This window comes from Pan paniscus, chromosome 19 (assembly GCF_029289425.2).
Source record: "Pan paniscus chromosome 19, NHGRI_mPanPan1-v2.0_pri, whole genome shotgun sequence".
Lineage (NCBI taxonomy): Eukaryota > Metazoa > Chordata > Mammalia > Primates > Hominidae > Pan > Pan paniscus.
The window spans coordinates 96705199-96732716 of NC_073268.2; the positions used below are offsets into that span (position 1 = coordinate 96705199).

Sequence of the window (27518 nt, forward strand, 5' to 3'; positions counted from 1 at the left end):
AAAAGGTGCCATCTGCCTCGCGTTTCCTTAAAAAGAAACCTGAAGTGCAGAATGTCAAGATGGTTGAATCCGTACGGTAGATATGTGGATATTTGTTATTTGCAGGGTATTTGTTATTTGCAGGATTTTTTAATATGCTGAAAACAGTGCACAGTTTTAAAACATTTTAAAATTATTTAGATGGATTAATGGGCTAATGACCTTATGTTGATGCCAGAGAGGGGCTCAGGCAGGGGCACAGTGGGGGACACAGCTCATCTCTCGCTGGGATGGGAGGCTGGGCAGGTGACGGCTGAGGACCTCCAACAGCTCTTAGAGTCTGCACTAGCCAGCATGTCCCCTGAAGAGCAGGTGTTCCGGGCTGTAACGGCGACCTGCTTCATGTATTCTGTCCAGACAGACCTGGGCTTGGGACATCAGCCCTGGTGGCGGCCCCAGATCAGCTGCAGCTCAGCCCTTTCGGGGACCTGTCCACCCTCTGTCTGCCTCGCCATCTTTGGAAGCCCACACCCCCCTCAGCCGAGCCGTGCTGGCCGTTACTACCCTGAAGTGTCTTCTGCGAGGCACTTGTGCCCAGTGTCACTCCCCAGCACATTTCCCTCAAGTGGAGTCCTCTGCGCAGTCCTCTGTCTGCACACTGTCCTGGGCTGCTGCAAACAAGGGACCACCTGCTGGGTATTTGAAAACAATGGGAACTTTTTTTTGGTTTTTTTAGACAGAGTCTTGCTCTGTCGCCCAGGCTGGAGTGCAGTGGCACAATCTCGGCTCTAGAGAAGCCGACAGTCTTGCTTCTAATGAAAATTACCTTTCATAAAGAACATATAAAGCAGCATTTCCAAAGTGCAGCACCCCTACTGTTATTTGTTTGTGTGTTTGTTTACCAGGACAGGGTCTCCCTCTGTCACCCAGGCTGGAGTGCAGTGGCACAATCTCAGCTCACCACAACCTCTGTATCCCAGGCTCAAGTGATCCTCCTGCCTCAGTCTCCTAAGTAGCTGGGATTGCAGGTGCATACCACCATGCCTGACTAATTTTTGTATTTTAGTAGAGACAGGGTTTCACCATATTTGCCAGGCTGGTCTCGAACTCCTAGGCTTGAGCAATCCTTCCCCCTTCGCCTCTCAAAGTGCTGGGATTATAGGCGTGAGCCAATACGCCTAGCCTACTACCATTATTTTAGATGAATTTCTAAAAAAAAAAAAAAAAAGTATTTATTTACTTTGATTTTTTAGAAAAAGCTGTAACTGACACAACAAAGTGTGATTTAGTGACTTTATTGCTTAGGATTTGGGTAGAGCAGGTGGGGCCATGGCACTCAATCTTACACAGAGGGAGAAACCAGAATGGCAAATGGCCACTGGAATGCTTCCTCTGCCGTAAACATCTCAGGACTGTGGGTTCTGACTGGCAAAGAGTGCGCCTTGCTAATTTTACGATGGAGTTGATTTTAAAACGGTGTCACCCTGGCTATCCTGGGGTCCTGCTTCCCTGACAACTCCACCCCCATGGCCACCCCTCCTAGGGTCCTCCCAGCGCCCAGCCATGGGGGAACTGTGCCGCAGGGACTCCACACTCACGGCACTGGACGAGGAGACACTGTGGGAGATGATGGAGAGCCACCGCCACAGGATCGTACCCTGCATCTGCCCCAGTCGCCTCACCCCCCACCTGCGCCAGGCCAAGGTGCTGTGCCAGCTGGACGAGGAGGAGGTGCTGCACAGCCCCCGGCTCACCAACAGCGCCATGCGGGCCGGTGAGCGCAGCTCCCTCTTCCCCACCTCTTCCAGCTTCCCGCGGCCCACATGGCTCCACTGTCTGCCTCTGTCTTCAGGGGGTCTCTTCTCGTTCTGTCTCTTATAAAAACACTTGCTGTTGCATTTAGGGCCCACCTGGATGACCAGGATGATCTGATCTTGAAATCATTAACTTATATCTGCAAAGGCCCTTTTCCCAAAAAAGGTCATCTGGATGGGTTCCAGGTGGATGTGTCTTTGAAGGGGAACCACCATTCACACCACTACAGCTGTCTCTGGAGTCCGTTCTGATGTTCCGACTAGTGTTTATTCATTAAAAAATGGGGATGGTAATGGCTTTACTGTATACGGTTGATAGGAGAAGCAAATGAGTTACTGTTTATAAAACAGTCACTGCAAAGCTGGGGCCATAGAAAACAGGCAGTACGTGGTAGCTGTCAACATGATAATGTTCATGCATGTTGGCGTACGAACCCCAAACACAGGAGAGATTGATGCACGCTGGTCATTCTGGCTGAGAGAGATGGGCTCTGGGCCCTGCACTCCAGCCTGGGTGACAGAGTGAGACTCCATCTCAAAAAAAAAAAAAAAAAGGCCAGGCGCGGTGGCTCATGCCTGCAATTCCAGCACTTTGATAGGCCAAGGCAGGCGGCTCACGAGGCCAGGAGTCCAAGACCAGCCTGACCAACGTGGCAAAACCCCATCTCTACTAAAAATACAAAAATTAGCTGGGCGTGGTGGCACGCGCCTGTAATCTTAGCTACTCAGGAGGCTGAGGAAGGAGAATTGCTTGAATCTGGGAGGCGGAGGCTGCAGTGAGCTGAGATCACGCCACTGCAGTCCAGCCTGGGCGACAGAGTGAGACTCCATCTGAAGAAAAAAACAAAAGAAGTGGCCAACCCCAAAGTCCTCTGCAGAGCGATGGATTACTTTTGCCACCTTCCTGAAAACCAGGAGCAGAAAGTACAGTGACTTCCCCGTGGAGCAGCATGACATCCCTGGGGGGCAGTGTGTCTACCTGGGTGACCAGCACTATTGTCTTCTGGGTCAGCTTTTATAGAAGCGGACACTGCTCTTCTGCCACGTCACAGGCCAGGGCCTGACCCCCGTGTGCGACTTTTACCATCCAGATTGACATCACTAAGTCATCTCGCGCCCTAAAGTTCCTCTGTAAGGTGGACGTAGTAGTGACAATAACATATGTTACTTCCTCCCCTCATCCTAGTCCCATGTGGGGTTAAGAAGCAGGAACGTTTGTCTTGAGGCCAGCAGCGTGCCTGGTCTCGGTGCCGAGGGTGACCTGCCCTAACGCTCTGCCAGGCTCACCAGGTCTGCAGTTGACACCCAAGACGGTCAGGGAGGGTTGATGGAGCGTGGTAGCCTTGGCCAGCCTGGACCGACCATCAGCGTCCTCACCTTCTGTGCCACCGCCCAGCCTGGCAGGGCCAATGTAGCCGTAGCTCCTTGTAGGATCTGACCCTTCCTTGGCTGCTGTAACAAAATGCCCAAGACTTGGTAACTTATAAACAACAGAAATGGATTTCTCACAGGGCTGGAGGCTGGGAAGTCCAAGATCGAGGCAGGTTCTGTGTCTGGTGAGGGCTGCTGTCTGTATCATAAATGGCGCACTCTCCATCATCGTGGTAGAAGGCGAACACAAGCTCCCTTGAGTGCTAAATGCCACTGATGATGATGGAGGGCCCTCAGGAGTCATCACCTCCCAACAGCCCCACCACTTTTTTTTTTTTTTTTTTTTGAGACCGAGTTTCACTCTTGTCACCCAGGCTGTAGTGCAATGGTGCAATCTTGGCTTATTGCAACCTCTGCCTCCCAGGTTCAAGTGATTCTCCTGCCTCAGCCTCCCGAGTAGCTAGGATTACAGGCATCCGCCACCATGCCTGGCTAATTGGATTTTTAGTGGTATTTGTATTTTAGTTTCTTTGTATTTTTAATTGAGATGGGATTTCACCATGTTGGCCAGGCTGGTCTTGAACTCCTGACCTCAGGTTATCTGCCTGCCTCAGCCTCTCAAAGTGCTGGGATTACAAGCATGAGGCACTATGTCCGGCCAGCCCCACCTCTTAAAACCATGTCATTGGGGATTAGGTTTCAACATAGGAATTTGGGGGAGGGGCAAACCTTCAGACCATAGGACAGGGCTATCAGGAGTCCTGAGTGAGGAGGTCGGCATGGGGTGGGACAGTGCTCCCTGTGTGGGAAGGGACAGGGTTGGAGGGGGGAGAGGAGTTGTTTCCATCCTCTGAGAGGCCAGGGGTCTCATCAGGGTGGTCCACACGGTACAGCCCATTACATGGGACGCTGGCCTGTGGGCACCTCAAGGCAGCTTCATCTGTTTCTCACCAGTGCCTGATACAGGCCCTGCCTCAGTGGGACCCTATTGAACTTAGGTGAATTTTAAAGCAATAGGCCAGGTGTGGTGGCTCACGCCTGTAATCCCAGTACTTTGGGAGGCCTAGGTGGGCGGATCACCTGAGGTTGGGAGTTGGAGACCAGCCTGACCAACATGGAGAAACCCTGTCTCTACTAAAAATACAAAATGAGCCAGGTGTGGTGGTGCATGCCTGTAATCCCAGCTACTCAGGAGGCTGAGACAGGAGAATCATTTGAACCCGGGAGGCGGAGGTTGTGGTGAGCCGAGATCACGCCACTGCACTCCAGCCTAGGCGACAAGAGCGAAAGTCCATCTCAAATAAAAATAAAGCAATGTGGATGTGGACCCCAGGCAGCCTTGTAGTGGAGACGTCTTAGTGCCGGGGAGCGTTCAAGCTGGCACCCTCCGCCCTGGGAGAAGGCATCCCGGGGGTCTCGTGGCTCAGCCCCCTCATATCTGTCCCAGCTCATCCTCTAAAACAAGGCCTGCTGTTGGTGACAAAACGCTCTTGGCTGATGTTCTGGGCAATGAGTCACAGCGTGTGGCTGGGCCAGCTTCACAGGTGTGACCCATGCAGGCCCACAGGCCCCGAGCTCAGCAGGCTGCAGCTGGGTTTAATGCTCCACGGTCACCATCTTGAAATTGTGAATAACTTTTGAACAAGGGGCCCCACAGCCTTGTTCATTTTGTGACGGGCCCTTGGCAAATTCTGTGGCTGGTCCTGCAAGGGGTGGTGCGTTCTTTCCCGTTTACATTGGTATAGATTAATATAAACGCTTCCTTTCTTTCCTTGCCTGGTGGGGAATGGATCAGAAAGCCAGGGCTGATGATAGAAAGCAGCAGAGAATCTCCAAGTGTAAGACATTAGTCAAAGGCCCGGCGTGGAGCCCACAGGTCCTTAGCGTTCGGAAGACGATTGCCTTCCCAGCCCACTCCAAGGAAGAATCAGTGCTGCCTGGCAGCAGCCTCCAGGTGTGTCTCCACAAAGGCCCAGCTTTCCTTTTTGCAAATCGATGACATCAATAATCCGTTACATGGCCTGCAGAGAAGCCCTCTGGCGGCCACTGTGGGGCCCTGTGGGCCTTCTGCCTGCTCTTCCTGATCTGGTGGAGGCTCCGAGAGGAGCTAGGACAAGGGATGGTGCCCCTATACCACCCCACCCCCACATACTTGCCTGCAGAAGGCCACATGACCAGGATTATTGTGGGTGAGGGCCAGAGGGAATGCCCAGGTGAGAGGGTGGAATGTGAACAGGCTGGTCATTTGCATGCCAGGGACAAGAGAGAAAAAAGCTCAGCATTAGCAGAGAAGACGGACTTCTGCAGTGGCACCTACAGCTGTTCCCTTGGCCTCCCAAACAACCCAGGTGTGACGTCGGGAACCGGGAATGCAGTCAACAGAGTGCTTCCAGCTGCCTCACAAGGAAGAGGGTGTGTGGGAAGAGCAGAGCATCCGGGCTGGAAGCACAGTCAGAACCCTGCGTGCAGCCGGACACTCACTGTTCTTCCCCACGTGTGCTGGGCACCCGCCCTGCGTCAGGCTCTGTTCCAGGAGTTGGGTGAAACGGTGACTGAAATAGACAGAACTCCTGTCGGTGATGCCCACGTGAGAGAATATAATCAATGGACAATGCACCGCACATATTTAAAACGTGCAAATTGATCCGTTTTGACATGTGAATGTCTGTGAACCAGCTCTACAGTTAAGATGGTGACCATCTCCATCACCCTCAAAGTTTCCTTCTCCTCTTTGGAATCCTCTCACTCCAGTCTCCAGCCACCCACTGAATGGAAACCACTGGTATGTTTTTTGTCAAAATATATTTCTTTGTATTTTATAGAATTTTGTATAAAGGGGAATTTTTTGGTCACACACTACTCAACATAATTTCTTTGAGATTTATCCATCAATAACTCATCCTTTTTAGTGGCTAAATGGTTTTCCGTTGTATGCAAATGCCACCATTTCTTTATCTGTCCTTTATGGATATCAGAATTGTTTTTGATTTTTTTGTTTGTTTGTTTAAAGACAGGGTCTTGGCTGCGCGTGGTGGCTCATGCCTGTAATCCCAGCACTTTGGGAGGCTGAGGCAGGCAGATCACCTGAGGTCAGGAGTTCACGGCTAGCCTGGCCAACATGGGGAAACCCCATCTCTACTAAAAATACAAAAATTAGCCGGGCGTGGTGGTGGGCGCCTGTAATCCCAGCTACTCGGGAGGCTGAGGCAGGAGGATGGTGTGAACCCGGGAGGTGGAGCTTGCAGTGAGCGGAGATCACGCCACTGCACTCCAGCCTGGGCGACAGAGCGAGACTCCGTCTCAAAATAAATAAATTTTAAAACTAAAAATAAAAAAATAAAAAATTGAATGCATGCAGCAGCACATGCCTGTGGTTCCAGTTACTAAGGAGGCTCAGGTGGGAGGATTCCTGGATCTCAGGAGGTCAAGGCTGCTGTAAGCTATAATTGTGGCCACTGCACTCCAGTGTGGGTGACAGAGCTGGACTATCTCAAAACACACACACACACACACACACAACCAAAAATCATTATGCTTTCCCCATAAAACTGCTTAAGTGCCTTTGTTGGAAATCCATTGACCATAAATGTGTAGTCTTTCTGAACTTTCTACTGTTTTCCCTGGATCTACAACAGGTCTATATTTATGACTATACAACACTGCCTTTGCTACTGTAGCTTTATAATATTTCTTGGTATCAGGAGTAGCTTGGTGCACTTTTCCAAAGTTGTTTTGGCTATGCTAGATCCTTTGTATTTTCATATAACTTCTAGAACTAGCTTGTCAATGTTTATCCCTATCCCCACTCTCCCAAAAAAGGCTCCCTGATATTTTGGTTGGAATTGTGTTGAGTCTGTACATCAACCTGGGGAGAACTGATGTCTTAACAATATCGACTCTTCCAATCTGCTCAGTGTATCTCTCATTTATTTACATCTTTAATTCTCACAGCAACGTTTTGTAGCTTTCAATTACAGAGCTTGCTCATCTTTTGTCAAATATACCCCCAAGTATTTCATGTATTTGATGGTACTGTATATGGTGGTGTTTTCCAAATTTCCCATTCCAAGTGTTCATTCTTGGCATATAGGAATACAACTGACTCTTCTATATTGACTTTGTAGAATGCTACCTTCCCAAAACTCAATTATTAGTTCCAGTAGCTTTGTGGTAGACTCCTTAGGATTTTCTACATAGGGAAACATATAATCTGTGAAGAAAGCCTTCTTCTTTTCCACCCTGGAGGCCTTTTCTTTCTCTTGCCTTGTTGCACTGGCCAGAATCCACAGTGTAATATATTGAACAGAAGGGAGAGGACACCTGTGCCTTGTTCCTGAGAGGGTTACTGAAAGCCCCAATTGCCACTGTGGATTTGTCTATTTCCCCTTGCAGTTTTATCCATTTTTCCTTCCTATATTCCCTGTATTTTGAAGCTCTGTTATTAGGTGCATAGGTATTTAGTATTGTTATATCCTTTTAATGAATTACCCCTTTATCATTATCAAATGACTCTCTTTGTCCCTTGCAATATTCTTTGCTCTGAGATCTCCTTTGTCTAATATTAATAGAGCTGCTTCAGGTTTATTTTGATGTGTGCATTACCATGGTGTATTTTTCTCCATCTTTTCACTTTTGTCTTTATATTTCTCATAAGCAACAGTATATAGTTGTGTATGGCTTTATAGTCCAGCCTAACAATATCTGTCTTTTAATTTTGCAGTAGGCAATTTGCTTGTTTTCCCTTGCTCGTGCTTTTGGTTTGTAAGTGTAATTTTAGAGGGGGATGCATGAGATTCCTCATGATATTTGTGCTGAGATGTAATTCACACACCATAACATTTACCATTTTAAAGTATGCAATTCAGGTTTTAGTACACTTGTACAACCATTACGATTATCTAATTCCAGAACATTATTATCACCTTCAAAAGAAACCCTATACTCATTTTCAGCCACTCCTCGTTTCACCCATCCCCCTCCTCCCCCCTCAAGCTCCTGAAACCACTGTGAATGGTTTCCTGCTAATCTCTCTATGGATCTACCTGTTCAGGACGTTTCATGTAAATGGAATCACACCACGTGTGGCCTTTTGTGTCTGCCTTCTTCCACCTAGCATATTGCCGAGGTTCATCCAGGTTGTAGTGTGTCAGCACTTCATGCCTTTGTATTGCCAAGTAATATTGTGTGGATTCACCAGTTTTGCTTACAGCTGATGAACATCTGGCTTGTGTCCACTTTTTGGCTCTTATGAACAATGCTATGAACACATTAGCTTTATGTGTGCAGATTTTTTGTTTTAATTCTCTTGAGTATAGACCTAGGAGGAGAATTGCTAGGTCAACTCCTATGTTCAACATTTTGAGGAACTGCCAGGCTGTTTTCCATAAAGGCTGTGCCTGTTTACAATCCCACTAGCAATGTATGGGGCTTCCAGTTTCTCCACATTCTCCTAAACACTGCAGAGCAGTATATTAGTCCATTTTCATATTGCTATAAAGAACTGCCTGAGCCCGGGTGCTTTCAAAAGGAAAGAAGTTTAATTGACTCACAGTTCAGTGTGGCTGGGGAGACCTCAGGAAACTTACAATCATGGTGGAAGGCGAAGATGAAGCAGGAACCTTTTTCCCAAGGTGGCAAGAAGTGCCAAGTGAAGTGGGAAGAGCCCCTTATAAAACCATCAGATCTTGTGAGAACTCACTATCACAAGAATAGCATGGGGGGAACTGCTCCCATGATTCAATTACCTCCACCTTGTCTGTCCCTTGACATGTGGGGATTAGGGGGATTACAATTCAAGATGAGATCTGGGTGGAGACACAAAGCCTAACTAACTCTATCAGTCAGTTTGGGAAAGTTATCTTCCAATCCATGAACCTGGGACATTTATATATTTAGGTTTGCAATGCCTTTCAACAAGCTATTTGTAGTTTTCGGTGAACAAGTATAGCCCTTCTTTTGTTAAATTTATTCCTACATATTTCACTCTTTTTGATGCAATTGTAAATGGAATTATTTTCTTAATTTCATTTTCAGGTTGTTCAGACTGCTAGTGTACAGAAACACTGGCTTTCCTATGTTGAACATATATTCTGCAACCTTGCTGACCTCATTTATAAGTTCTGATTGGTGATTTTTTAAATGTGTCAATTCCTTAAGATTTTCTAGGTATAAATCATGTCATCTGTGACTAGAGAGTTTTGATGCTTCCTTTCCGATCTGGATGCCTTCTTTCTTTTCTTGCTTAATTGTCCTGGCTCGTAACTTCCAGTACAATGTTGGAATAGACGTGGCAAGAGCATTCTTGTTTTGTTCCCAACCTTAGCGGGTAATGCTGTGGTTTTTCATCGATGCTGTTTATCAGGTTGAAGCAGCCCCCTTCCATTCTTATTTTCTATCTTGAAAAGGTGCTGGATTTTGTCCAGTGCTTTTTCTGCATCTGTAAATCATCATGTGGACTTTGTCCTTTATTCTATTGATAGGGTGTATTACATTGACAGATTTTTGGATATTAAACCAACTTTCCATTCCTGCGATAAATCCCACTTTGTCAGTGTACAATCCTTTTTATATGTTGCTGGATTTGTTTTGCCAGTTTTTTGAGGATTTTTACATCTACATTCATATGATATTGATCTAGTTTTTTCTTGTGGTAGCTTTGTTTTGGTGTCAGGTAATGCTGGCCTCAGGGTGAGTTGGGAAATGTTCTGCCTTATATTTTTTGAAAGATTTCGTGATCCAGCACTTTGGGAATCTGACGGGGGCAGATCACAAGATCAGGAGTTTGAGATCAGCCCGGCCAACCCAGTAAAACCCCGTCTCGACTAAAAATACAAAAAATTAACCGGATGTGGTGGCAGGCACCTGTAATCCTAGCTACTGGGAGGCTGAGGCAAGGGAATCACTTGAACCCAGGAGGCAGAGGTTGCAGCAAGCCAAGATTGTGCCACTGCACACCAGCCCAGGCAACAGTGTGAGACTCTGCGTCAAAAAAAAAAAAAAAAAAATTGTGATGGTGATAATTCTGTAAAAGTTTAGCAGGATTCCCAAGCCTTGGCTTTCCTTTGTTGAAAGTTTGATTACTGATTTAATCTGTTTTTCCTAGGAATTTCTCCATTTTATCAAGGTTCATCTGTTGGCAAACAATCCATGGCACTGATACTTTGTATTCTGTACAGTCAGCTGTGCCATCACCTCTTTCATTCTTGATTTTAGTTATTTGAACATATTTTTCCTTAGACTTGCTAAAGATGTGTCAATTTTGTTGATCTTTTCAAAGAATGAACCGTTGGTTTTATTGATTTTCTCTATTATTTTTCTATTCATTTATTTCTACTCTCATCTTTATTATTTCCTTTCTTCTGCTTCCTTTGGGTTTAGCTTGCTTTTCTTTTAGTTTGAGGTGAGACAGACAATCTGCAATAAATGTAATTATTGACATGGTTATTTTCAACCTACTACCATTTTGTATTTGTCCATCTCATAAGTTCTCTGTTCCCTTTTCCTTCCTTTTCAGGATTCTTAGATTAAGTATTCCTTAGAACTCTTATTTTGTCTCCTACGTTGGCTGTTTATTTCTGTTTCACATTTTTGTATTGCTTTAAAGTTTCATACCTAAAAATTGCTTAACACTTTTATATATGTTTCGCATCTTTAATTCATCACAATCTGCCTTCAAGTAATAGTGTAAGAATCTTGACAGTAGACTTCCATTACTCCTTTCTTCGGTGCTGTGCTATTTTCGTCATACATTTTATGTCTATGTATTATTTTAAACAATCTTACTACAAAGAAACATGCCAACAGCATCAACATTACCATTCTATTTCTATACTTTAGACATACCTCAAAGGGTCAGGACACTCTAGCTCTTGGTTAGCACCCTTTTTATGTGGTTATTCTTTTAGGAAAATTGCCTGGCTTTAAGACAATGCATCCTATATGTATTTGTTGAATAAATTTCAACCACCCAAAAAAAAAAAAAAAATCAGAAAATATACCATTAGGAGTATAAATTGGTGGAAAATCTTTCTGCAATGTTAATTTGAAACATGTACCTTGATCAAGAAAGTCACTTCTAAAGATTATTCTGGGTGGGCACAGTGGCTCATGCCTAATCCCAGCACTTCGGGAGACCAAGGCAGTAGGATCACATGAGGTCAGGAATTTGAGACCAGCCTGGCCAACATGGTGAAACCCCAACTCTATTAGAAATATGAAAAATTAGCCAGGTGTGCTGGTGGGCACATGTAATCCCAGCTACTCAGGAGGCTGAGGCAGGAGAATCGCTTGAACCCAGGAGGTGGAGGTTGCAGTGAGCCGAGATCACACCATTGTACTCCAGCCTGGGCAACAAGAGTGAAACTCCATCTCAAAAAAATAAACAAATAAAAGATTATTCTAATGAATCTTCAACTGCTTCCAAAGGAGGCATGGTATAGAGGCTGGAAAAGTAGCTTATTTTTTTTTTAACATAGTGAAATATGTATGATACATTACTAAGCAAAAACCTGAGTTAATAATGGCAAAGTGGGTTACAATTTTGGCTTAAAAAGGTCTTTATGTACAGGTAGATGTACAAGATAAATTAAAATACTGGATGGACAGTCATCAAATTGTGAGTTATATCTGGGTAGGAGGATTAAGGATGACTTTTTCAAATTATGCATTTCTATGTTTTTTTTTCAGTGAGATTATACTTTTGTAATGAAGTACATAACCCAGGGGTTTTTCATCTGGATTTGGTTGCTGGGGACCTTGGGAAGCCCCTCAGGATCTAGAGCCAGTTTTTCCACCTGACCAGAGGCCCAGTGATACCTACCTAGCAAGGCTCAGCAGACCCCCTGCCTGAACTTGACTCCATCTGGACTCTGGGAGGATCCTGGCCCCAAACCACCCTCCCAAGAACCTCCATGAGTTCTCTACCTCGTGTATCCTTCTCTTCCCAGCATCACTGCAAATGTTCCACCCTGTCCCGCACCATGTCCCCATCCATGAGCACTTAGCATCCTTCCCTGGTATAGGCAGGAGCAACGCTCAACTTCCTGGAGAAGTCCACATTCCAGACAGCCGTCTACAGCAGAACCACACACCACCAAAGGGAAATAGCATTTTCATCACTGACTGCCCAAGGGCCAGGCTGCTCTCCAGAAAGTCTGGAAACTTTCCTTGTCAACCTTTAGGACTGGTGGTTTTTAAATCTTGGAGAATCACATACCATTTCTGATTTGTCAGTACAGTTTGACATTTTTATGAACACTTGTTCTGTATTTTTCCTTTTAGGATGACCTTTCCTAGACAGTGTGTGGGGTAGCTTAAGCCCCACCCCTTCTCCTGCCATCTCCTCCCCAAGGCACCAATGCTGCCTCCTCCACTGTAACACCACGTGCTTATTCATCTAGAATCATTCTTACTGGTAATGGAGGCCTTCCGTCCTCCGGAGTGACTGTGTGGAAACCTGAGCCACTCCTCACCTCTAACACAAGCCTGGCAGCAGCTCCTGATGAGACCAGGTGAGCCTCAGTGAGCTCAGGCGCCTGCAGATACGGACATTGAGGCTGGCACTAGCCAGAGCTGTGGTGGGCGTCACTCCCCACTGCTGCTGAGCAAATGCCCTGAACACACCTGTATCTGGTTCCTCCTTGCCAGGAACTCATTAAGCTGCCTGGGCCTGTAGTCTCGTGCTCCTCCCGCTCGGCCAGCAGTGCCACCTGGGAGTCTTGTTACCTGCAGGTTCTCACTCAGCAAGCCAGGACAGGGCCGGAGCACTTGCATTTCTAACCAACTCCTGATGATGCAGCTGGTCTACCAGCCACCAGCTGGCTAGCAAGGGTCCAGTCACAGTTTCAGTGAAAGGAAGTTCCATTCATAAACTATAGAATTTCAGATGCCTTCAAGTAGAATCACCTGATGAAATTTAAAAATATTTCCAAGCTCACCCTAACCCTGAAATAAAGATTATCATCCCAACTAATTTCAGGAAGGGAGGGGCCAGTTTTAACATTTCCATTTCAAATATTAGAGCCCGGTGTGTAATCACAGCACTTTGTGTGTAATCCCAGCACTTTGAGAGGCTGAGGTGGGAGGACTGCTTGAAGTCAGGAGTTTAAGACCAGCCTGGTCAACAGAGGGAGACCCTGTCTTGAAAAAATTAAAAATTGGGCAGCTGTGGTGCTGTGTGCCTATAAAGCTACAGGTAATTACTTTAACTATTTCAACACATAACTTAAATACTTTAATAATTTAAATATCTAAACAGATAATTATCTGTTTTAGTTTGTCAACATTGTGGTAAGTCATGATCCTGCCACTATACCCCTGCCTGGGCGACAGGGAGATCCTAGGCTCTCAAAAAGCAAACAAACAAAAAAATTAGAAAAATGAGGCCAGGCATGGTGGCTCACACCTGTTATCCCAGCACTTTGTAAGGCCAAGATGGGAGAATCACTTAAACCCATGAGTGACAGACCAGCCTAGGCCACAAAGTGAGACCCTGTCTCTACAAAAAATTTAAATATTAGCCAGATGTGCTGGCATGCACCTGTAGTCCCAGCTACTCAGGAGGCTGAGGTGAGAGGATCGCTTGAGCCCAAGAGGTTGTGGCTGCAATGAGTTGTGATGGTGCCACTGCTCTTCAGCCTGGGCAGCAGAGCAAAACTCATCAACGATGAAACTCTTTCCAAAAAAAAAGATTAGAGAAGTGAGTGAAATGGGCCAGGTGCAGTGGCTCACGCCTGTAATCCCAGCACTTTGGGAGGCCGAGGTGGGTGGATCACGAGGTCAGGAGATCGAGACCATCTTGGCTAACACGGTGATACCCCGTCTCTACTGAAAATACAAAAAAATTAGGCTGGCATGGTGGCGGCCGCCTGTACTCCCAGCTACGTGGGAGGCTGAGGTAGGAGAATGGCATGAACCCAGGAAGTGGAGCTTGCGGTGAGAGATCGCGCCACTGCGCTCCAGCCTGGGCAACAGAGGGAGACTCTGTCTCAAAAAAAAAAAGAAAAGAAAAAAAGAAAAGTGAGTGAAATGACCCAAGACTACACAGTAAGTTACTAGAGAAGCTGCTGGCACCTTAGAAGTATAGAGTTTATGGGAAAAGTTTTAAATTTTTAATGAAAAAGACTTAGAACAATGTATTATTTACATGTAAATAAGAAAAGGGAGCAGAATCCCCATATCCTCTTCAAAGGAAGGGAGACGGGAGGCCATTTATGAGAAGAAAGTCCATATAAACACCATCAAGTAGAATCTGGATCCAAATACTTCCAAACAGGAGTACACAGCAGGTGAACAGTCTCCCTCATCCAACTGATCTGCTGCTTCAGATAAGATCAGCAACTGAAAGTGAAGAAAGAAACAGATTAAGGAACAACACAAACAAAATGAAAATTTGTTAACGTAAATTTAACTAAAACCTCACAACAGACTTCTCAAAACAAAAAACAGGCCAGACATAGTGGCTCACGCCTGTAATCCCAGCACGTTGGGAGGCTGAGGTGGGCGGATCATTTGAGGCCAGGAACTCGAGACCAGCCTGGCCAACATGGTGAAACCCCGTCTCTACTAAAAATACAAAACTTAGCTGGCTATGGTGCACGCGTCTGTAATTCCAGCTACTCAGGAGGCTGAGGCAGGAGAATTGCTTGAACCCAGGAGGCAGAGGTTGCAGTGAGCCGAAATCGCGCCACTGCACTCCAGCCTGGGTGACAGAGCGAAACTTCGTCTCAAAAACAAAACAAAACAAACCGCAACAACAAAAAAACAAACTCAAGTGCCCCAAACTAAGAATAGGGAAGTTCCCTCTACAATTACAGTAGAGCTGGATGATTTCCTACCGTTCATCGGCATCTCATCAATCTGAGTGGAATAGTACTGCTCGATATCTCTGAGGATGCGGATGTCGTCATTCTTTACAAAGTTAATGGCCACACCCTTCCGGCCGTATCGACCTGATCTCCCAATTCTTCAGGAATAAAACAATATTACAGTTAGTATATATAACAATCAAGATTTAGTAAATGTGTCACAGAAGTGAAGCCAATGAGAGCTTGCACCCTACCTGTGTATGGACAATTCTCTGTTATTGGGGAGATCGTAGTTAATGATGAGGGACACCTGAGGGACATCCAACCCCCTGGCCCAGACATCTGTAGAAATAAGCACTCGGCTGCAAAAAGAAAGAGTGTTTGAGGTGATTAAATTACTCATACAAGTATAAGACTGGACTTGCTTCCATTGCTAATTTTAAGGAATCCTGGCTGCAGGTCCAAAATATACGAGATTCTCCTCTCTCAACAGTCTGTCTGCAAACGTGAAGCCTCAGGGACAGCACCAGAAACCCCTGTGCAGAGGGGCTGTTGGTGGATTTAGTTACTTCGGTCATGTGCTCCATCAGATTAAAAAAATAGACATCTTTTACTAGACTATCTTTAACTTGTTTAATCGGTCCTAAACCAATAATTGGGAAAAATACTTCACTTTTGCCTAGCAAAAAATTAAAAACGGTAACTTCAGCCGGCCATGGCGGCGGCTTATGCCTGTAATCCCAGCACTGCCAGAGGCTGAGGCAGATGGATCACCTGAGGTCAGGAGTTCGAGACCAGCCTGGCCAACATGGTGAAACCCCATCTCTACTAAAAATGAAAAAAAAAAAAAAATTAGCCATTCCAGCTACTCGGGAGGCTGAGACACAGGAGTCACTTGAAATCAGGAGGCAGAGGTTGCAGTGAGCCAAGATTGTACCACTGCACTCCGGCCTGGGTAACGAAGTGAGACTGTCTCAAAAACAAACAAACAAACAAAAGACACACACAGCACATTTGTTAAGCTGACCACAAGGTGGGCAAAGAAGGAAGTCTGAATCAAGTTCAAATGAATGAAACCACCCAATCCACGCTTTCTGACCACTGTGGAATTAAACTAATCGAAACGATGAACAGAAAACCCCCCTACTTACTGGAAAAGAAGACACACACTTGTAACCAAGGTGACCAACCTGGCTAGTTAAGGCTAGTTATCACCTCAACCTAAGTATTACAGGAGCACAGCGGACCCCTCATTAACTGGAAGGTTTTCTGCTCACCCAGGGCCTCAGCTTTCAGAGCAGAAGCTTGTCATCCCCCCGGGTGTGGGGCCTGCACTTAGGCAGTGCATATGAAGTGCTTAGCACAGTCTAGCAAACCCTGACCTGCAGAGCCACAGCATAGCGGACCCACCTGGCGCCCGACCGGAACTCCTTCATGATGGACTCCCGCTCTTTCTGGGGCATGTCTCCATGCATTGAGGATACGGTGAAGTTGGCTTCCCTCATTTTCTCCGTCAGCCAGTCCACCTACAAATCCAATCAACAGATGCTACTGCAAGCTAGTATACCAAAGCAGAGACGTGCATTCGGGACTTTACCGCATCATTTGCAGAACCAGTATCAATATTCATAAGGTAACTGCTCTTAAAACTCAGAATCATCCTAACTGGATGTACAAACTTTTTCCCAGAAAATGTTGGGGTGCACTCACAAAACCCTCTTACTTCATTTTCTCCATATAATGACTCTATGGGGGGAGGGGGCCAGGTGTGCTCATTCTCATTTGAAATCCAATCTTGTTAGAATGTAGCCCAACTCCTCTCCTTTCTCAGGAAAGTGGCCGACAGTTCTCAGGTCTGCCTCCACATTACCATCACCTGGGGATCTAAAACTACTCAGGCCTGGGGTCCACCTTCAACCAACAAAATCTGAATCTTTAGGGGTGGCTGATATCGCTGTTCTGTAAATGAAGTTTTAATGGTCACAGCCACGTGACCGTTTGCATATTGTCTACAGCTGCTTTTACAAGAGAACACATACCCTGAAAGCTTAAAATACGGACAAACTGGCCCTTTACTGAAAAATCTTGATTGACGTCATTCAGAGACTCAATCTGCAGTTTCCCTTCAGCACAGGGAGGCTGTGCAGTGCCTCTCACCTTTCTTTTGGTGTTGCAGAAGATGACCGCCTGAGTGATGGTCAGTGTGTCGTAGAGGTCACACAGAGTGTCAAATTTCCACTCTTCCCTCTCCACTGCCACGAAAAATTGCTTGATGCCTTCCAGAGTCAATTCATCACTGAAGGACAAAGACAAATCCTGTTACATACTCATCCTTCCTTCTAGGACTTGAGGGTGGGCCAAGCCAGGATCCAGGGAGACCCTGGTGGAGAAGGTCACACCGTGATATCTGGTGCAGACCCAGCAGCCCCAGCCCTGTCCTCCATCCTATCACCACTTCCGTCACACAGGCCTCCATTCTGTATCCTACTTAACATTTCACAATGTGCAGCACATGGAATACGATTCTAAATGAAACACTGATAAAGAAATACAGTCACCTAATTTTTAAATTTAGAATTATTGGTTCAAACCACAATGAGGATTGTAAAAGATGGGTTGTTTTGTTTTGTTTTGTTTTGTTTGAGACAGGGTCTTGCTCTGTTGCCCTGGCTGAAGTGCAGTGGCACAATCAAAGCTCACTGCAGCCTCAGCCTCCTGACCTCAAGCGATCCTCCCACCACAGCCTCCTGAGTAGCTGGGACTAGAGGCATGTGCCGCCCTACCTGGCTAATTTTTTATTATTGGTAGAGATAGGGTCTCTATATGTTGCCCAGCCTATTTGGTTTTTTAAAACAGGAATTTTAAAAGAATTTGCATGCTTTCAATTCCTTTACACTCAGGCAAGAGGATAGCCTGAGGTCCGGGTTTTGACACCAGCTTCAGCAACACAGCCAGACTCTGGCTATAAAAAGTTTTTGAAATTACGACATAAAATCCTTTATAAATGCGGCCCAGTGTTTTAGTAAACTTGACAAGAGGGGCTCCTACCGTTTCACCAAGATGCGGATTGGGTCGGTCATGAACTTGTTGGTCATCTCCAGAATCTCGTGTGGCAGCGTGGCACTGATGAGAACCACCTGTGTGGCTGGAGGCAGGTACCTGTATACATCGTAAATCTGCTCTTTGAAACCTGGGACAGGGAGCAAGACAGGTGAGGGATGTTTAGGGCGGCACACCCAGAAATGGAAGGTGCACGCCCAGTGTTCCCACTGGGTTAGAGGCAGAGTGGTGATAAGGTACGTTTGACAGGAAATCTCATTTTTACAGCACCAGGCCACATCCACGCGTTCTCTCCGTCCCTACTCCCCGCCCCCCGGAGTGTTATCTGGTTGAGGGAATCTGGTTTCCCTTTGGTGCTTCTTCAATCTGAAGTGATCTAGGGATCAAGAAACCCACCCCGAGAGTCCTAGATACCAAATAAAAAGCCATAGAGGCTGGCCTGAGTCACCCACGATGAATAAACAAATAAAATCAAGGTAGGAATTTTTTGTTCATAATTGCCGCCAAGGCACAATTGTTTTTCCACGATGAAAACGCTATTCACATTCAGAACAGTCACTGGCTGTTTCAATTTTACACTGTGAAAATTTAAGAACTAAGAATTATGTCAGTAGAAAAGTAATTCTTTTGTTACTCATACCTTTATTCAACATTTCATCAGCTTCATCCAAAACCAACATTTTGATAGCACGTGTCCTTAGCCTTCTGCGACGAATCATATCTATAACATGAGATTTTGAAATACTTATGACAAATCACATCTATGAGATTTTGAAATAATCACACCTGAGGCTCCCAAGAAAGAGCTCATCATTCCACTGGTCTCAGGGTTCCAGAGACCTTCCCTCCACCTCCTGCAAGTGACCCAGGTGCAAAAGTCTACCGTGCGGCCTACCAAATCGAAAGCTGTCCTGTACCATTTAAGCACTTCTTACAAATACTACCGGCAGCACCATTTTTAGCGACAAAAGTGCTTACCAAAAACGCGCCCTGGAGTGCCCGCGACAACATGCTGTCCATAATCCAGCTTCCTGATGTCCTCGCCAACATTGGTGCCTCCAATGCAGGCATGGCACTGGACATTCATGTAGTCACCGAGAGCAAGCAGCCCCTGAAACAAAGCACAGGTTCACGTCCAGGGTGGGAGAGAGAAACATCCACATTTTCCAAAAAGAAAGACTGTTTCTCCTCCGAGATGATCACCGATTATTATTTATGCCATTCTTATCTCCAAACCACAAAATTCTCCTGCTCTTTTCTCTGACAAAAACAAGTTAATTTTGCTTTTTTTTTTTTTTTTTTTTGAGACGGACTCTCACTCTGTGGCCCATGCTGGGGGGCAGCAGCGCAATCTTAGCTCACTGCAAGCTCCGCCTCCCGGGTTCACGCCATTCTCCCGCCTCAGCTTCCTGAGTAGCTGGGACTACAGGCGCCCGCCACCACACCAGGCTAATTTTGTTTTTGTATTTTTAGTAGAGATGGGGTTTCACCGTGTTAGCACACTGTGCTGTGTGCATCCTATATGTGTATTCAGGGAGTCGTTATCTCCTGACCTCCTAATTGGCCTGCCTCGGCCTCTCAAAGTGCTGGGATTACAGGCGTGAGCCACCACACCCGGCCTGCTGGTTTCTTATTACAAAAGCTATATCATTAACAGAAAAGAATATGTAAAATTCATAATCCCATCCACTGAAGAAACCAACATTAACATCTTAATATACATCTTTTTAAACATACGTCTTTATACTACGTTAAGTATAAAATGGGTACAATTTATTTTTTTTTGAGACAGAGTTTCACTCTTCTTGCCCAGACTAGAGGACAATGGCACAATCTCAGCTCACTGCAACCTCTGCCTCCCGGGTTCAAGTGATTCTCCTGCTCAGCCACCCAAGTAGCTGGGATTACAGGTGCCTGCCACCACGCCCAGCTAATTTCTTTGTATTTTTAGTAGAGACAGGGTTTCACTATGTTGACCAGGCTGGTCTCAAACTCCTGACCTCAGGTGATCCACCCACCTCGGCCTAATTTATTTTTATTAAAATTGACTTTTCGCAAAAAATCTACATTTCTAAGGCTGTAAAAAACTACCGAGAGCACACAAGCCACACCAAAAATGACTTAATACAAACCAGCAATTTATATAATGATTCATGGCAAAATGTTAATCAGGAAGAAAATTTTGAGGTATCAGAAAACAGGATTGGATTAAATAAATAAGTCGGTGTTTCACAACTAAATCACAAAAGCAGTACTTGTTAATCGGACACCGCTCTCTTTAGCCATCTCACCTTCTGGATCTGCACAGCCAACTCTCTTGTGGGAGCCAAGATCAAAGCTTGAGTTTCACGAAGCTGGTGAAATAATTTATCAGAAATTAGAGAATCCGCAGTATTATCAAAGTGGATTCCAAGGTCAAAGCTTGAGTTTCACGAACCTGGTGAAAGAATTTATCAGAAATTAGAGAATCCGCAGTATTATCAAAGTGGATTGTAGTCATTCACACTCAGATCAATATGAGAAATAGTATCTCATATTAATCATACTTCTCATCTCTTACAGGTTAGCAAATATTAATGTCATTTAAATTGCAAATCCAACAATAACTTAATGTGTCAGGATCCTCGTCTGCAGACAAGAGCTTCCTCTAGTTAAATAGCAAATCATGACACAATATTAGTGCAAATATTAGTGTACAACTAAGACTCTGTGTAAAAATTTGCTGAGTCAATACATACTGGAAAATTTTAAATTGTACTTTTTGAACACTGTAGTTACAGAAGAAAAAGCAAGTATTTCCTAGAATTACATAACAGTTTGTTTTAAGAATGGCAAATTACCTGAATATCCAAACACTGGAGGACTGAGATACTGAAGGTGGCTGTTTTTCCTGTGCCGGACTGAGACCTATTCAAGGAAACAAAAGCAGTGGGATTAGAGGGAGGACAGGCCACGCCACAGCTGCACTCCAAGGCCTGGGCTCCAGAGGCACTTAGGTACCTTCTTAGAGCAAGCCCCCGTACCTAATACCATCTTAACTGCGAGGAGGCAGGACTCGGGCCCAGTGTCACAGCTTGTTAAGTGTCCATGAAGAGAGTAGACATGGCTTCTGCACGGGGGCAATGGAGTCACAGACTCTCTAACTTCAAGAGGCGTTTCATAGGTGTCAGAAAAAGGAGGACTCCCCTTTATTGAAATACAACTCTTTTCCTTCTAGGATTTTGGACTAACTCTCTCCTCCAAAGAAATTTTTGTGTAAATGAGTCTTTTTTGAAATTAGGCAAACGAGGGATAAAGCTATTAAAAGAGGGTTTGTGGTGCCAGGAGATACGGCTATATACAAGTTTTCATCCAGAGTTCCTGGCTCACAGCTCCCATAGCCCTTATTACAGTCTTATTAAATTGATGGGTTTGTTAGGCCTCAGGAAACAATCTCTCTGACCTTCTGCTCTCCTTTCACCTGCTCCACAGCAGGGCTCTAATCTTCCCTGCCTTTCAGATTGTGAGTCATAAAGACCCTCATGTCACGGCGTGGTGGCTCAGGCCTGTATTCCCAACACTCTGGGACGCAGAGGCAGGATTGGATGAAGCCAGGAATTCGAGACCAGCCTGGGCAATACAGCAAGAGACCCCATTTCTAAACAAAACAAAAAACTAACCAGGAACGGCGGCACATTCTGGCAGTCCCAGCTACTTGGGAGGTTGAGGCGGGACGATTCCTTAATCCTTGAAGTTAGAGGTTGCAGTGAGCTATGACTGCACCACTGCATTCCCGCCTGGGTGACGAAGTGAGGCCCCATATCTTAACAAAAAAAATGTTGAGGCCGGGCACAGTGGCTCACGCCTGTAATCCCAAGGCTTTGGGAAGCCAAGGCAGACAGATTGCCAGGAGTTTGAGAGCAGCCTGGGCAACACAACAAAACCCTGTCTCTACAGAAAATATAACAAGTAATTGGGCATGGTGATGTGTGCCTGTAGTCCCAGCTACTTGGGAGGGTGAGATGGGAGGATCGCTTGAGGCTGCTATGAGCTGTAATCACATGACTGCACTCCAGTCTGGGAGACAGAGTAAGACCCTGTCTCGAAAAATGTAAACAATTTAAATTTCAAATTTTTTTTAAAAAAAGCATTATGGTATTATCCCAGAAAAGCTCCTGCCCTATTTATTCCCTTATGGGGGAAAGAATGCTGACCTCATGGAATTTTCCATAAAAACCCAAGAGGACTGGGTTCCAAGAGCTTCTAGATGGCTGAACACAGACAGTGGAACACAAGGAGGTTCCGGGAGGTGACCACCCGCCCCTTGGAGGCTGCACCCCTCCCCCCATATCTGTATCCTCTGCAGTACCCTTTATCATAAACCACTAAATGTGTTTCCCTGAGTTCTTTGAGCTGCTGTTCCAGCAAATTAATCCAACCTAAAGAGGAGATCCTGGGAACCCAACTTGAAGCTGCTTGGTCAGAAGTTCTAGAGATCCGAACTTAGAACTGGTGTCTGAAAAGAGGGTAGTCATGGGGACTGAGCCCTCAACCTGCAGGATATGGCCTATCTCCAGGCAGGTGGTGTGAGAGTTGAACTGGAGGACACCCAGCTGGAAAACCCCCACACCTCTGCTCACAGAAGTCTTCTTCTGTGCTGATGATTGTCGTGGTGGTGTGAGAGCAGAGGAAAAGCACAGTCTGTTTTTCCGAAATTGTGTTATATACAATTCCACATGCCAGCAAACCACTAAGCAAAGCTGGCTAAGAAAACGAAAGCCTTGGCCGGGTGCGGTAACTCATGCCTGAAATCCCAGCGCTTTAGGAGGCCAAGGAGGGTGGATCACCTGAGGTCAGGAGTTTGAGACCAGCCTGACCAACATGGTGAAACCCCGTCTCTACTAAAAATATGAAAATTAGTCGGGCATGGTGGTGCATGCCTGTAATCCCAGCTACTTGGGAGGGTGAGGCAGGAGAATAGCTTGAAACTGAGAGGCAAAGGTTGCAGTGAGCCGAGATGGCACCACTGCACTCCAGCCTGGGCAACAGAGCGAGACTCCATCTCAAAAAGAAAATGAAAGCTTTCTACAGTAGAGAACACAAATTAAAAAAATTATTAAACCCTGTGGCTAAAGTCAGGGAAAGTGTTGGAACTGAGCGTGTACAAGCTGAGGGAAACAGTCATCCCGGAGCATCTAACTGCACTGCGCTGCCCAAATTCACATCCAGCCCTGCGCCGCACCCCAGGACAACTTACTGTGCGATGACATCTCTCCCTTTGATGATCTGCTTGATTGCTCGTTGCTGGATTGCTGATGGTTTTTCAAAACCTGCAAATAAAAACAAAAAATTAGCTCTCACCACAATGACGGCATAGAAACCCTGTACTGTAAGCTCCTCAGGGGCAGACATGGTTTGTTTTTTGAACCTGTCCTCCAGCCTAACCCAGTGTTCAACATAGCAAGCTCTCAAAACCCAGGGGCTCAATGAATTGCGCTGAGTGGATTTCTACACTAACGTGGGATATTATTTGTAAAGATCAATCTCTATTTTTAAAAAAACCACCAAATTGTAGAATATAGACACCAGTTTTCTTTAAAAAAAAATCTGGGCGTGCAGCATCTGGAAGTATAAGTGCCAAAATGTTCCTGGCAGTTACTGCAGTAGAGGGGTGGAAAGAAACTTACTTTTTACTCTAATTACTCCCTTAGGTTTGACTGGATTACAAACAACCTATACTACTTTTTAAATTTAAAAAAAACAAACAAAAAAACAGGAAAGGCACTCTAGCCATTGTTCTCTCCTACTAGCTAGCATTAAGTCTGTGTGTTGCTGACAGGTCTACAACTCCGTTTAACCTGCGTGGGTCACGCTGCAGGGTGTCCTGTGTTGTTCTGTCTGGATGCAGCTCACTAACTACAACACCATCTCTCTTGCAAAGCAACTACTACACCAAAGGGTGAGGCTATTTTCAAGAAGAACCACGTGTTTTTCAAGTAAATAAAATTTTATGTACAAAAACTCTATTTCAATTATTTTTTGGTAGTCTCTTAAATGTAGCTCTGCTCAGTTCTGGGGCATAGCGAAAAATAAGAAACAAAAGAAAATGTAGCACAATTTCCCATCTTAACACAAACGCAAATATAGCAGATGATTTGAACTCTTCATGAAGAGCAAGCACATAGATGGGAAACGAACAACAGTGTCTTAGGGCAGGGACCGCCTGAGTGCCAGGAAACCAGGTGGGGCTGTCAGCCTCACTGCGAGGCTGCCTGAGATGCTTTTTCACCACCCATCCTCAGCAACTTCGCTTCACTTTGTCCAAACAGTTGTGGCATCAAGAACTACAGGATACGGCCAGGTGGGGTGGCCCACACCTGTAATGCCATCACTTTGGGAGGCTGAGGCTGGTGGATCACTGAGGTCAGGAGTTCAAGACCAGCCTGGGCAACATGGCAAAATCCCCTCCCTACTAAAAATACAAAAATTAGTAGGACGTGGTGGCCCACACCTATAATCCCAGCTACTCGGGAGGCTGAGGCAAAGGAATCGCTTGAGCCCCAGAAGTGGAACTTGCAATAAGCTGAGATCATGCCACTACACTCCAGCCTTGGTGACAGAGCAGGACTGTCAGAAGGAAAAGGAAGAAAGAAAAGGAAGAGAACTACACGATAAAAAATGTCCCTGTCCCAAGCATTAAACACAGGCCATTTATCCCAGATGCTGGTCATTCCCATCTATGTGCCCAACCCAACCTCTTCTCCAGGCTCTCCCTCAACTTCCTCACATCTTTCAAACATACCAAGAGACAGCTCCTGATTCTGACTCTCTGGAGTGCTGCCTACCTAGCCAAATGTTTGCAGCATCAACCACCGCTTACTCAAAACACTCCAACTCTCCTTCTTCTGTCGCTCACGTTCAATCCATCAGCCAATGCTGTCAGCTCCCTGGTACTCCATCTCCAAGGCAGCACAATCCTCTCTTCCCTGAACTGGAGCAAAAGCTCCCAACTCTCTTGTTTCCTCTCCTGCCTTGCCTCGCCTCACCTCAAATCTACAGACACCCAGAAGAATCTTTAAAACTGTAAATGTGATCGTGTCACATAGCTACTTAAAACCTTCCAGTGGCTTCCCACTAGATTTCTAAATGAAATTCAAATTATTCGTCACCCTACACGTCTTTGCTAGATCTGCCCCGACTAGCTCTCCAAAATCCCACCACAGGGGACTTCTTTCAGTTCCTGGAATGCAGCTGGCTAAGGGCTGCAAGGCCCTGGCACCAGCTGTTCCTTCTGCCCCAACTGCTCTTCCCTCTTCTCATTAACAGTCTCCTTCATCCAGAACTCTGCTCAAATGGCACCCCCTCCTGCGAAGCCCCTTACCTCTCTGCTTTACTAATTCTCTCCTCCTTCCCAGTCCCACTCTATTCAATTACCCCGCTGCAGGTTCTTCACAGCAACCACCACTGCCCGGGCAGCCTGACAGTATGCTTTCCCCCCAAACGAACTTCAAAACCCGTAAAGGCGCAAACCCATCCGCTTTACCGCCAAAACCCCAGTACCCAGAAAAGCTAATAGGGAGAAAACAGTTATCTGCTGAATGAACGACGCTCAGGCGCCTCGAAGCGGCTGCAGCCCCCGACAGACCCAGCGCCGAGCTCTGCACGGGGGACACACACCGAAAGCGCCGACACAGCCAGGCGTGAGGGCGAGGACGGGGGTGGGGGTGGGGGTCGGACGTCACTGGCCCCCGAGCCTCGACCCTGACCACGACCTCCGGAGCGCAGGGCCGGCCCGGGAGTCACCAGTCGGGCCCTCAGCCCCCGGCTCGCCCCCGACTCGCCCCCGGCTGGCCCCCGCGGCCCGCGCCCGCTCACCGTAAGCGTAGATGCCCCGCAGCAGGTCCTCCCGCAGGCCCATGGTGTCGAACGTGGGGGTCACATCCACCTCCTCGCTGGTCTCGAATTCCACTTTAGTCATGTCTTCCTCTTTGAGCAGCCGCTTTCGCGCCGAGCCCGAGGTCGCCATCGTGGCCGTGGTCGCCATGATTCAGAGTCCGCGGAAGAGCACAGCGGATCTCGCTGCCGCTGCCGACCTCGCTGCCGCTGCCGACCTCGCTGCCGCTGCCGACCTCGCTGCCGCTGCCGACCTCGCTGCCGCTGCCGACCTCGCTGCCGCTGCCGACCTCGCTGCCGCTGCCGACCTCGCTGCCGCTGCCGACCTCGCTGCCGCTCTTAAGAGAACTGCCAAGCGGGGCTGAGAACTGAGGCCTTAAGTATGCCAAAGCGAGAGACGTGCGTGCGTACGTGCTTACGTGCGACGCGGCCACGCCTCTGGGGGACGGGGCACTCTTCGTCACGTGAAAGGGAACTGGGCGTTTGCCGCAGGGAAAAGTAAGGTGTTTCTGCTCTCGCGCCATATGCAGTTCCCGCGGGATCTCGTTGAGGGCGGGGCACCCAGTTCCTTACAAAAGGGATGGAGGGTGTGGGACCTCTGAAGTTGGCGGTGTTTCGTAGCGGCTGCGGGATTTCGCGGACTGGGGCGCTGAGGTTCTTTGAGCGGCGTGTGGCCCTGAATTCCCTGGAAACAGGCTGGGGCCGCGAGGGGCCTCCGCTCCGGGCGGGGTCCCCAGATAGCCCCGCCTCGAATAAAAATGACGAGCACGGGTCCTCTCTCGGGCCCGCAGTGGGTGGACTGCGTCGCGGACCCGTAGTGGAGGCGCCCAGCTCGCCGGGGAGATTCGGGTGGAAACCCTCACGGCCGCCGGTGGTGGGCCCCGGCGCGGCGCTGGGCTCCGGCGGGTCTGCGCTGGGGAGGGCCAGGGCCCCTGACGCCGGCGTCCCTCTTAGGGGACGCGCCTGGGTGTGTCTTCACCGTTTGCCTGGTGAGTTGGAGACAGGGTCTGGCTCCGTCGCCCAGGCTGGAGTGCAGTGGTAGGATCAGGGTTCACTGTAGCCTCCGCCTCAGCCTCTGGAGTAGCTGGGACCTCAGGCGCGCGCCACCACGCCCGGCTAATTTTTAAAATTTTTTTGTAGAGACGGGGTTGGGGGAGGGGGGGGTTAGGGTTGTCCTGGCTGGTCCTGAACTGCGGGGCCTCAGGTGATCCGCCTGCCTTGGCCTCCCAGAGTGCTGGGATTACAGGCATGAGCCACTGTGCCCGGCAAGCAGCTGTTCTAAAGTAAAATACACGCTGAGCCTGCCATTTGCTCTTAGTGAAGGCCACTTGTCAGTAGACGGTGCTGCTAATGCGTGTCCTGCAGCAAAGATAACCCAGACGGGATCATTTTTTAATTGCCCAGCAGAACTTTAACCAGTTGCGCATCTTAACCTGCTTTTGGTTTGTTCGTTTGTTTGTTTTGAGACAGTCTGGCCCTGTCGCCCAGGCTGGAGTGCCATGGCGCGATCTCGGTTCGCTGCAGCCTCCACCTCCCGAGCACAGGCGATCCTCCCGCCTCAGCCTCCAGAGCACCTGGGACCACAGGTGTCGCTACTACGCACAGCCACTAACCGCTT

The 27518-nt window shown here is 47.1% G+C and overlaps 1 protein-coding gene and 1 long non-coding RNA gene across 2 annotated transcripts; one reads left to right on the top strand and one right to left on the bottom strand.

Annotated features, from left to right (window-relative positions):
* Positions 1–992: 992 nt before the first annotated feature.
* Positions 993–15966, top strand: LOC134729535 (uncharacterized). Its single transcript, XR_010110734.1, has 2 exons — positions 993–2924; positions 4964–15966. It is a non-coding gene; the product is annotated as an uncharacterized LOC134729535 (long non-coding RNA).
* On the bottom strand, positions 14250–26067 carry LOC129394476 (eukaryotic initiation factor 4A-III-like). Its single transcript, XM_055101994.2, has 12 exons — positions 25883–26067; positions 23265–23337; positions 20869–20935; positions 20320–20382; positions 19007–19139; positions 18669–18749; positions 18017–18158; positions 17126–17264; positions 16379–16494; positions 15223–15330; positions 14999–15126; positions 14250–14501 (listed from the first exon to the last, which is right to left on the bottom strand). The coding sequence occupies exons 1-12, from the start codon at positions 26049–26051 to the stop codon at positions 14485–14487; spliced, it is 1236 nt and encodes a 411-aa protein (XP_054957969.1). The 5' UTR covers positions 26052–26067; the 3' UTR covers positions 14250–14484.
* Positions 26068–27518: the final 1451 nt, after the last annotated feature.

What these genes read in the sequence shown, in the direction of transcription:
- LOC129394476 (XM_055101994.2), bottom strand. Translation starts at nt 26,051, where the DNA reads ATGGCGACCACGGCCACGATGGCGACCTCGGGCTCGGCGCGAAAGCGG. An exon ending in GGGAGAGATGTCATCGCACA is followed by an intron (nt 20,936 to 23,264) that starts GTAAGTTGTCCT and finishes TTCCTTGAATAG; the next exon opens with GTCTCAGTCCGGCACAGGAA. An exon ending in TGATGAAATGTTGAATAAAG is followed by an intron (nt 18,159 to 18,668) that starts GTATGAGTAACA and finishes TCCCTGTCCCAG; the next exon opens with GTTTCAAAGAGCAGATTTAC.